The sequence below is a fragment of the Carassius gibelio genome, chromosome B14 (genome assembly GCF_023724105.1).
Source record: "Carassius gibelio isolate Cgi1373 ecotype wild population from Czech Republic chromosome B14, carGib1.2-hapl.c, whole genome shotgun sequence".
NCBI classification, from domain to species: Eukaryota; Metazoa; Chordata; class Actinopteri; order Cypriniformes; family Cyprinidae; genus Carassius; species Carassius gibelio.
Window position 1 is genome coordinate 10743574 of NC_068409.1, and position 12544 is coordinate 10756117.

A 12544-nucleotide genomic window follows, 5' to 3' on the forward strand; every position below is an offset into this window, starting at 1 on the left:
CTGAGAACCCTAAAAATGTGAAAAAGACAATGCTATCTCACGACCAATTCGTACGTATTTTACGAGGTGGCTTATTCGTACGAATTTGTACGACCTCACTCGTACGAATAAGCCACCTTGTAAAATACGTATGAATTGCTGTGAGATCGGGTTGGAAAAAGATCCTGGAGACATTGGAAATATGGCCGCCGAGTGAGCTTCCATTTAATCTCTAAGGAAAATAGTGTGAATTTATTGTATGAGATATTCCTTATGACAAAAAAAATTGGTATTTTACTTGTTTCCACTTGAACCTTCCTTTGAGGCTTTTGAAACATTAAAATCTCTCAAAATAATAATATGTTCTGGTCTTGTTAAATCTCCATGTCACTTGGGGTCCTTTTGTTTTTCACTCAACATTGACACCTGAAGGTTTGTCAACGAGGCCACACACTGCGCTTCATATTGACTGAACATCTATTCAATTCTGCTTAAGTGCATCTGTGTCTTCTACTCAGTACAAGAGGCTGGTAATACAGCGGGACATTAAATGTTCTTCTGTTCTTAGAAGAAAACATATGGAGTATTCTTTGATCATGAGAATCAGGCCCCGTTCTCTGGTTGTCATGATGGAGAACCAAGAGCTCTTCATTACTGTAAATTCACACTCCACCTCTGAGTCACAAGCAACAAATGACATTTCCTGTGTTCGCAAGTGACCTTCTGTAGGTTCTGCTCTGGTATCATTGAGATAAATGTGAAAAGGCCAGGTAATGTGACATGACATTTGAAAGCAGATCATCTTGTGATAAACATTGTACTCATGTAAGTCTGCAGAGGATATGCTTAGTGAAATTTTCAGTCCGATTCTAATATCTTTTTTTATTTTGAACGTATCTTTGGTTAGTGACTAAATTAGCTCAGTCTTTTCCCAAAGGATTGTTGTATGCCAGTGACAGATGCTGAGCTTTATCCAAATTTAGTCAACTGTTCAGCATAATTATGATTATCTGTAATTCCCAAACCTACAGTAATTTAGTTTGGAGAGCACTTCTGATGACTGTACACACAGAAAAGCACCTAACGGTTTCCCATGTGGTATTCTTTTCAAAGTGAGAAGGCAAACCACCTCATTTAATTGTGAAATCACTAAAACAATTATTGATTGGCTTGATCTTTGCCCTTTTGATAATCAAATTCATATGAAGAGGCTTGTCAAAGTACACAGCCAAACAACCTTTTCACCTGTAATTGTCTGTCAACGCTGCTATCGATCAAGATGTCCACAGGCTTTCTCTTGTGTAATCAGTTTCCTTGTGTGTTGATCCATTAACTCAAAAAATGTCTGAGGACATATAGAATCTTCTTGATAACTGATACCTAAAAATCAGACTGGATTATCAAAGTATTCATTTTACTAAAATATTTGCAATAAAACAGTTATTCTATCACTTATATGTGTTTTCTCTATATTTTTATCGCTGAGATTTTGCGCCATGATTACAGTTCGAAACAAGTGTATATGTTCCATTGAGAAGGCATTTAAGTATGCAAGATGTGAATTTAAATTGTATTTATTTACAGAGGTATATGATGTCACACTTGTCTAAAAACACTGCAGGCAACGGCGCCGTGCAAATTCATTGATGGTTCTGAAGAGAAGAAAACTTAAACGGATTTCCCCTGCTCAGGGAATAGGGAGCAATGAACACTGAATAGGAATCATATCAGTCAAAACACAGTTTATGCACGTAGCTTTCTTCTAACGAGCTGGTTATCAGAATCAGATGTGTTAACTAAAAGAGATAGGCAAAATATGCAGAGCAGGGGACTGGGATTGGGAACCGCTGCAGTAGCAGATCTATACAGGTGGAGCTGGGGAAGGTGGAGGGTTTATGAAGTGCACTGCAGACACTAACCAAGTATTTCAATGTTTGGCAGCAAGCTCATTAGCTGCTAATGCAAAAGAAACCAATCAGCTGCACCATGTGAAAAATGATGTCAGTATGTCTAGAGTTTCATGAAACCATATTATGTGTGTGTATGTGTGTGTGCGTGCGTGTGTATGTAAAATATTTAAATTGTATGCTAAATATATGTATATATCTTTACTGAAATAATTTAGTATTATTTTATATAGTATAGTATAGTTTAGCATTGTGGTATTTTCTCATAACACTTTAAATTTTTGTACAATTTTTCTAAACTATTTGAAAATGTTCATTCTCTAAAAGTGAACCCGTGCAAAATAATAAATTTATCAGACAAACCCTGTGGCCTCTGCTTGTCTTGTTAATAATGAGGGCTTCTGGATGTGGGCAGGGCTGCTGGGCTCTCCTCTCAGTCTCCTGCTGTTCTCATCTCTCACGCCACACACACACACACACACACACACACACACGCCGATCCTGATGCTGGAGTCAGAGCATCACCTGCAGTGAGTCCCGGAGCAGCTCTCACTGCCGCTGTCTGGATGTCCATGAAAGGCAGAGGATCCAAATACCAGAAAAGAGTGTCTTTTTCTGAGGATGAAGATGAGCAGTGCTGGAAAGAGGAGAACGGCGGTGTGGACGCACATTACCTGAAATCCGGTCAGGGAAAGACGGGCAGGGATTCATCGGGATATAACCGGTACAACATGTGAGTGTTCATACAACTCTACAAACTCACACCACTGTCTTGGATTTCAGTGATAAAGTAGTGAAATGAAACATAACACGCAAGGACAGAATACATCATTGCAATTATATGAAAAGTGTAATAAAGAATATTTATGTATATTTCTCTGAGCTTAAAATAGGCTATACGTTTTAATAGTCATCTCTTAAATGTGTTTTTTATTATTATTATTATTATTATTATTGTTAAAATAGCCTACATCAAATATGTTGTTCCAGTTGAAATAGTCCTGTTGAACCTCTTCTGCAAACATCTGTCATTAATAACTTGGGACTGAAATGCTAAGCAACGTAAAATACAGTTTATTTTTATTTTCTAATAAAAGCTGTGATAAATGAAGCCTGAAGCGACACCTAGTGGAAGATCATTTCTCCACTGAAGATTAATGTATGAGTGTGGGTTTACTGTATTTGTCTCCATACGTGAGCTAATGATTGTCAGAAAATGTCTTTCTCACAAGATATATTTTTAAACATAATGTAAACAAAAAGTAATATAAGCATCAACCGCCCCCGTCTTTATTGTGTACAAACTATTAGCAGTTTATTTATTTATTTATTTTAAAATATGTAATTCCTGCCTGAAATGAAGAAGTATGACAAGCATGACGTATAGCTGATTAGTAGCAAACACTATACACATACTGATTTTGAACTTACATGACCAGGAATGAATTTATTTTACCATCTCATGTTTGTAAAATGAATTGTCCACATGATGTGTCCACTGTTGATAATTAAAATAACAGCATGAATTACAATTATTTTGTAAAAAAAAAAAAAAAGAAAAAAAAAATTAATAAATAAATACTTGATATGTATATATAGATATGTACTTTTCAGGATCTACATAATTAATTCAGAACTGGAAATGCTCTTTCAACACATCACTTCGTCAAAATGTTCATTTGTGTGAGTGATGCATGTCATTAGTGGTGGATAGACTCTAGTAGTGTCCAGACTCTGAAATATCCAAAGACAGCATGTTCTTTCTGAATAAATAGAGCTGTGTCCTGCATAATGACAGATAGTCTTCCTCTATCTTGATTATGCACGTCTATATGAAGCATTGCTGTGCATTGATGAACATGTGCACGTCACAGGCACATTTTAACATTTCAAGCATTTTATACTCTCACTTTTGTCCCTGATTAACAAGGAGCTGCATAATTTATGCCAATCGATCCATTTTTCACAATAATGGAGAGGGTGTTTTAATGAGAGGAATAGAAATAGCTTCAGTCCACATTTTCTGCTTCAGTGTATTTTCTCTGAATGTGTTTTGACCTAATAAGGATTTTCTGATCCCTTTGGTTAAATTTATTTTTCACCACGGCTAACCTTTTAGTGGAAGTTAGTGGAAATTACTGAAAACATCATTTTAAATATATATATAGAAACCACACTGATTCGCTACAGAAGGACTTTATTCACCCACTGGAGCCATGTGAGGCACATTTTATTATAGATAGATGCGCTTTATTTGACTAACACCTGCCCATTCCATTATAAAGCTTGAAATAATTTAAGAATACAACTCTGATTGGATTCATCTGAAAGATGAAAGTCATATACACATAAGATGCCTTGAGGGTGAGTAAAACATGGTCTAATGTTCGTTTGGGTGAACTAAGACTTTAAGACGTGCTTTTTTGGGGCATTAAATAATGGTGCAATTTATACCATTAATTTGACTAGCGTAAATATTAGTAAATCACATTGTATTAGTACTCTCCTCCCATAAATTTTGCATCTGAAAGGGAAAGTCCTACATATGTATATTCAATAAGGTGAGTTGCAATGCCTTTTCACTGCTAATTCTTCACTGCATGTCTTTAGACAGCAGTCTTTTAATGCCAAAAGATGGTTTGTGCTGGCGCAAGCTGTTATTAAATCTTGCCATTATTCTTTAAAAGGTGTTCCACATGATATGTCCACTTTTAACATTAAAATAACAAAATAAATGATATTTATTTTATCATAATATTCATGGAATACAGGTGAAATATATAAGTTCAATTCAGGATAAAAGCATCTGACAAAACAATAAAATGTAATGTAAATCTTACAAATCCTGTAAAATCTCATAAAAGCTCAATATAAGGGAGTTTGATATTTTTGGTTACTACATATGCAGTAGGAAATTTAAACTTATTAATACCTTCAAGATTCAAGTCATGTCCTGTGTTTTGCTAGTTGAGGGGTTTTAGCGGAGGCCAAGCTCTTTGCGCTTATTGAACTGGCATGGAAGTGTCTGCATGGAGAGTTTCGAGTTGAATGCTTCTGGCCTCTGGTGACGTGGGCATCTGAAGCTCCAGGGACCTGGGCTGTGTGAAATTAATTTCCCTGCTCAAGTAAATCCTGCAGTATAGACCGGGTCCATCTTGCTTCAGACTATAAATTCAGCCTTTAAATTAAACAAACTCATTCTGTGTTCATTTACTCCCTAATGTATCACCAGGTAATGCATGTAGTAAATTTGTGCTGAAGTCCTTTGATGTCTTGAATGAGTTTGTTTTTATAAGAGTAAAGAATAATACAATTTGATTTGCCTATGGGTTTTAATTTCTGATTTTATTTTCATGTGTTTATGACTTTTGCTGACTGCAAAATATTTATTTAATATAATACAGCATGAATATGGCTTAGTAAACATGTTAACATTTTCCAGCCATGCTTTGCTCCGAAGTAATTGCTCTCTGTGAGTGCAGTCTCTATAATTATTATAAAGAAAAGAAAAAAAATACATCACTAATCATGAATGACTAAAAAAGTCAAGGAAAATCATTGTTCAAAATGTGAGAAACTCCTCTTAGAATAAGTTTTGCAATTAGGACAAAATTCCAGTGCCTCATTCTCAACCAATCGCAAAGATCCGTCCTCCTTAGGTACTGTTGCCATTCCCGACAAACAATGCCGCTCTTACACCCGAGACTGTCTTACTATAAGGAGATGAGAGGGTATATATTTCTTACTACTGGAGAAAGCGCAATGGCTAACTTGTATAACGTGTCCCTTAATAATCAATCACAGAGTTGTGCGACACTTAGTTGTCGTTTATGGATACCATAGGAGTATTGTTAAGTGTAAAGATTAGCAGATAGCTTGTCGATTCATTAAATGATAAGCCATTTCCTCTAAAAAGCTATTTATTTTGTGTAGTGAAGTCTCTCCTCCATTGACATCCATTAAAAAAAAATGGCCTCTGGTCTCCTTTCCCATGTACTACCAGACCGGAAGTGTTAGCTTTAGCCGTTAAGCTTTTCGGCTAATGGTTGCAGGCTTGCCTTCTAGTGGCTTCGCTAACACCACACTTCATGTTCTCACGCAGTGAAAAATACATAGCAGAGCAAAGAGGAAACTGACAAAACACCAACAGAGAAGACAGAACAGGTTACTTCTGGTGTGAAACAAGGTCTCAGGACTCTCAGCTTTTAATTGTCCTTTTTTAAGAAATTCAAACAATAAATACCATTTTGTGACTCTTTAATGTGTCATGACAGTTCACTATTGCCTCAGTTCAAACACGTGAACCGATCATCTTTTCATATTTACCAAGCACGAAATGAATATGAATAAACATCAGAAAGTTTTTTTATTTCAACCATGGAACCCACCATTTTTCAAGTTTAAAGGGGACCTATCATGCGATTTTGTTTAGGGGTTGTACTAGAACAGAGGTGGCCTAATTAAAACTTACCTGTTTGTAGCTTCCTGCTAACCATTCCGACCTTGATTAGCTTGTTCAGGTGCTTTTGATTAGGGTTGAAGCAAAACAGGGATTTATTGTTCTTAAATTCTAACATTATAACATGAATTGCAGTGAAACTATAATACATTTGAATTGATTTATACCATAGTCTAATGTTTCCAAGTAGGTATAACTACAGATCTCCAAAATGGGGCGTGAACTCCAACTCTGGCTTCAGCCAATTTACATTTCAAAATAAAACTTTATAAATGAAACATTGTTTCTAATTGATATAAAATACAATATGCTATATGAATAAATATACTCTGTAAGAGCAGAGCCCTTCCACAAGCCGTCTCTGTGCAGCGCAGGGGGAAATATTTTACTCTGTCACTTTGTTTTAGCCAACGGTGGTGTCCTGAGGCTCGAAAGGTGGAACTCAACACTGTGATTGACACAATTAATAAAATCTTTCAAATCAGCTGTGGATTGGGAGAAAACAATTGTGTATGTGTGTCACGTGCCTTTTTGTCAATGGGAAGAAGCCATGCCCCATTCTGGGTCTCCCACTCCATTCTGGAGTTCCCTCCCACACCTCCAGTGTTTCCCACAGACTTACACTCTATTTGCAGCGATAGAGATAGAGGTGTCCCGGTAACGGCTGTACACAATGCAGTGCTCTACTCACAAACTCTGCTTTGTCAGAAAAAACATGGAAAATTATTTAACGAAGTCAAAGCCTTTTGGAAAATCTATTTGTGGTGGTCAGTTTTGATATTATGGCAGGCGCCATATGTATGAAATCAATGTATGAAAAACACTGTAGTCTTATAATTGAAGTTTAAATTCTGCAGATTTCATCATTGTCCAGTATTGTACTGTCAGCAATTTATAAAAACATTTTCATAATTGTAACATACATAATTATAAATGTGCATGTGTAATAACTTGTGAAAACTGAAGCACTTCTCCTTCTACGTCGTCATCTTGTCTGATGCACTCATCCAAGCATTCTAAACACGACCTCGTCCCTCCTCACCCCCAAATCATTCGAATTTCCTTAGATAGGAATTGTTTTAAGGATATACAAATGTGCCACTTTGTGACATCTCAAAACCTGGAAAACAATGTCGTAGTCCAAACGAGCCATTCGTTGTATTTCTTTCGTTTTAAAAGAGACTGTAGCAAATTAGCTCAAAAGGGAAATATATATAAATAATTATAATTGATTATGATTAATTACAATTATTTATATGAGTGCCAGTAGTAACTGTAGCAGTATTAAATTGCCATCGACTAATCTGTTCGGCCAGCTAACATTTAGTGTAATTTCATATAAACTCTAAGAAAGGATATTTTTGTGGCCACAGAAACAACCACCTTACAGTAGCCTAATAATGCATTAGAGCATGTAGCAAGTATCAAAATCATAAAGGGGCATTCGTTTGCAAGACGCACCTGATTGAGAACAGGCTTAGGAGGACAGGTTCAGGAGAGTTCGAACTGTTTGCACATTGCATGAATCAGAGGTAAAAAAACGATATGAAAACTGCTCCGTTTCTTAAACAGACCGATCGTTTTGTGTCTTGACACATCAATGTGTTGTCATGAGCCACAGGGTTTAATTTGGTTTTGTTTGTGTATGTTTAAAAAAAAAAATTATTATTATTGTAGGTTTAAGCTGTGATTCCCATTCACATTGATTATAAGACTGACAGACTGCAATGGTTTGTGTTAAAAATCTCTGTCTGTGTTCTACTGAAAAAACAAAGTCACCTACATCTTGGATGCCCTGGGGGTAAGCAGATAAACATAAAATGTTCATTTTTGGGTGAACTATCCCTTTAATGAGTGGGAAGTTGGCATAAAGCGACCCAAGGTTAGCTGCATTGAAAACAGATGAGAGCACCTCACTTGTACATATACTGCTCCTGATAGGGGTGAAGTTCATGGGACTTTAAGAAAGTTTTTTGGTCGATCTGTTTTACCCTGTTTAAACATGGATCTCTATGGAGAACGGCCATAGATGGGCAAGATGGCGTAAAGCAGCGGCGGCACATAATATCCACGTTCTGATTGGTCAGATCGCCTGTCAATCAAGCTCTTTACAAACGGTCAATTGCCCAAAATGTTTTGATGTTTTTTTTTATACTAATTAAATTGTAGAGCATGTAGATAGGAATATAGAGGAAACTTGAATATAAGCATCTTTTGAATGAGTGCCAATGCCATGATGCCTGAAGATGCCAGGAGTTTGTAAACTATAGCTACAAGGCCCAATATTATTACAATTATTAAATGTATTACCCATCCAAATGAGGGAAATTAACTCTATTCACAGGTGTCACTTCAATAAGACACTCACCTGTCATGTGATTGTGGCATCTGTTGAGTTTCATTAAAAGGCTATTAAAAGCCAGAGGGTGATCTCGCCTTTAGCAGGACCGTCTGTCCCGAATCACCTTCTGCTATCTGTACCAGTGGGATCACGAACCTGATGATAGCTACACCACTTCCCAGCTCTCAGTGAGAAAGTCAGATTGTTGGCTATTTGTCAAAGGCATGAGATATAATCAAGCAACCAAGTGCAGAAAAAAGTAACTTCCACTTGAGCTTGAATAATGTATGGTAAAAACTCCATCTCTTTTTCAATTGCAGGAAATCTTCGGATAGCTTCCCCCATCGCAGGATGACCCTACCACGAGAAAAGGGCCGCAGACAGGCTGTTCGTGGACCGGCGTTCATGTTCAATGCCCGTGGCAGCAGCCTTACGGCAGAGGAAGAGCGCTTTCTGGACGCAGCCGAGTATGGGAACATCCCAGTGGTCCGGAAGATGCTGGAAGAATCATCCACACTCAACGTGAACTGTGTCGACTACATGGGACAGAATGGGCTACAGCTGGCCGTCGGTAACGAACACCTGGAGGTCACCGAGCTGCTCCTGCGGCGAGACAACCTGGCCCGTGTCGGGGATGCGCTCCTGCTGGCGATTTCAAAAGGTTATGTGCGTATTGTGGAGGCACTGCTGGGACATCCATCCTTTGCGGGAGGCGAACGACTCACCCGCAGCCCCTGTGAGCTACAAGACGACGACTTCTACTCCTACGACGAGGACGGCACACGGTTCTCGCCCGATATCACACCTATCATCCTGGCTGCCCACTGCCAGAAATACGAGGTTGTGCACATGCTGCTGTTGAAGGGAGCCAGGATAGAGCGGCCACATGACTACTTCTGCAAATGCGCCGACTGCACGGAGAAGCAGAGGAAGGATTCATTCAGTCACTCGCGCTCCAGGATAAATGCGTACCGTGGACTGGCCAGTCCGGCGTATCTCTCTCTGTCCAGCGAAGACCCGGTACTGACCGCGCTGGAGCTGAGCAATGAACTCGCCAAACTCGCCAACATCGAGAAAGAGTTTAAGGTAGGATGGGCGCCACTGAGGGACTGGATTAATATGCTTTTGTTTTTGCTTTAATGGCTTTTTATTTGTTTTGAATGTTTTAGTTTGTTTTGCATAATCGTTTTTCTTTATTGGCTGTGTACACTGCAGAGTTTTGGAAGTCACAACCACTTTTAAATATGAGTGAATTAGTTGCACTGTTTTTTTTAAGTGTTTCTGAATGTTTTGATACTACAGCAGACATATTTTTCTTAAATATTTTGCATAATAGTTTTTATTGGTCACATACACACTGCAATGTTTTGGGAGTCACAACTACTTTTAAATAAATTAAAAAAAATTGTAATTCATCTTTATTAGTGTATTGCATTTAAAAATAGGTGTCACTTCAGGGCTCCGACTGCTATAAATAATTATTTTGTGTAATTTATAATTTTATCAGGTTGCGTTAGTTGATCACATCTTTAAGTGACACAGCACCAAACAAAGCATGAACCGTGGTGTCTGATTTGTGAACAAATGGCTCTTATGATTTGGATCAAAACCAATCAGTAATAATATTTTCAAAACGTTTGTGATTTAAATCTGATCCAATAAGTGAATCATTCAAAGCTGTTACTGAGAACACAGCTGACTTCTTTACTGAACTGAGTCATTTTATTTTGTCTTATTGCAAATGAACCTGCAGTGTAAACACAGCCAGTTGCAATCTACATTTTGAAGTGTCAAACTTTACATTTCCTTCTCCATCCCAGACTTTCACAGAATCAGAGTTCATCTTATGTTTGCATCACTTATCTTAACATTTATCTCCATTGTAACAACATTTTTAACTTCTGTTGCGTGTGTGTTTGTGTGTGCTGCCGCCGTCAACAGGATAAAAAGAACCGTAATAAAGAGACATCGCAGCACAATGGCTTCTCTCTGGTAAATATGTTTGACTACATAATTTTCACTAACCCAGACTAACAGTAACTAATTGTCATGCTTGCTGATTCATCTCTTATGTCAAGGCTGGCCTGTCTGCTTGTCTTGTCTGGAAAATCGAATCACTGAAAAGCTATCAGTTCTTGCAGCAGAACTGTGAGATGTGAATGTATCATTTGTTTATTTTATTAAGCTCCAGAACTCATGTATTCAAAGTTTACTGGTGCTCAAATAACCAAAGATAAGATATATAATGATGCATAAATTTGTGAATCTCACAAAACCTCTCATATTTCAATCTAAATTTAAAAGAATATAAATTGCATAAAGAAAATTAAGACATTTTGTATAACCATAACCTTTTTGCATTTGCATATATATATATATATATATATATATATATATATATATATATATATATATATATATATATATATATATATATATATATATATACCTATATGGCTTCTGTTCTTGTTGTAGCCTATACTTTTGCATTCTCCCTTATTGTGCAAATTAATGTCACACTGTCACACGCAACTATTGTACACCCGTCATGCATGTAATAAAAGCCTTCATAACACGGTTTCTGCTCCTTATGTAACATATTGTCAATACCATTACATTTTTTCATGGTAATAAGAAGTTTGTTGTCATCATGGTGTTGTGAGAATGTATAATATTTTCCCACAGAGAATAATAAAGCACGCAGCGTGTAATGTTTTAAACAGAACCTCAGCAGCAGTGCATGCTGGGAGATCACACTGATATGGCGTCTACCTGATTATCTATCAAGTGAACCCTGTGGAAGACTGCACACTGTTTGATTATGCTTATTCAGTACTGTCAATAATGTTTTTAAATGAAGCAAAGGACCATTTGGCATCCTAAGTTGAATGTATCTGAGGTTAACAAGTGAAGTAATGACTTTTCAAAGTCAAAGAAACTTTCATGAAACAACTAGTCATGTCAAGTGAACCAATAACCAGGATTATCTTCTAGAGTTCTAGAAAACACAGTTCATTGCTATTGGAAATAGTTAAGAGTCAAGACTCCATCACTTCTTTGTTTACATTAACACTTGTCAAAACTGTTGGCATGCTGCTTTTGAATATTTTTTAACTAAATGAGCTTTGATTGTGTAATAACCTTTGAACTTTTCTTCAAAGCTGCAATAAATTCAACATGAAATTATAGTCATAACCCATTTTACTTAACACTGGTTATTTAAAGAGAAAAATATAGGGAGGGACTTAAAACGATTTATATTCTGAAATTTGGTTGTTGCATGTCAGAGTTTCCCCTCTTGAAACACTAATTGTGACCATTGATTGAACAGTCTTGATGATTCTATTATTTTAGCTAAAAAGGAAATGAATTTATGAGATTATGTAATTCAATAATTTTAATTAAATAAATAAATAAAAATTTGTGTGTGAAATAACAGGCACCAAGACCAAGTCTTTTACGTCGAGCCCAGTGTTATGGAATTAATAGGATGAGTTTTGATTTTATGTTGACTTTTGCTTACCATTTTCTGTTGTTTTATGCTGTGATGCACTTTATGATTATGTTCCCCCCAAAATGTTTTTTTTTTTTTTCTTTTTTTTTTTTTGCAGAAAAATGTACTCACCCTCAGGTCAACCAATATGTGGAGTTTGTTTCTTAATCAAAGAGATTTGCCATTGCTCACCAGTGGTTTCTTGAATAGGTGTGCCATCTGAAATTTGAAATCCACCTAAACAAACACACCCCTCTCTTGTTTGCTCTTCCTCCGAAACACCTTACAATCCTAATTGCCCTTCTCTGAGTCAGTTTTGAACCCCGGGCGCCCATATGCGAGATGAATGTACTAACAATGAAGCT

At 36.9% G+C, this 12544-nt stretch overlaps 1 protein-coding gene across 2 annotated transcripts in view; it reads left to right on the forward strand.

The window, feature by feature from the left end:
* Positions 1 to 2332: 2332 nt before the first annotated feature.
* trpc3 (transient receptor potential cation channel, subfamily C, member 3) overlaps positions 2333 to 12544 on the forward strand; it is a 31958-nt gene continuing 21746 nt past the window's right edge. The window contains exons 1-3 of one of the 2 annotated variants that reach the window (XM_052575236.1): positions 2333 to 2619; positions 9007 to 9772; positions 10628 to 10678. In XM_052575236.1, coding sequence (XP_052431196.1) covers positions 2453 to 2619; positions 9007 to 9772; positions 10628 to 10678 — 984 coding nt within the window. In that variant the 5' untranslated portion in view covers positions 2333 to 2452. The remainder of the gene's footprint in view (positions 2620 to 9006; positions 9773 to 10627; positions 10679 to 12544) is intronic. The other variant, XM_052575237.1, reaches the window with a different exon arrangement.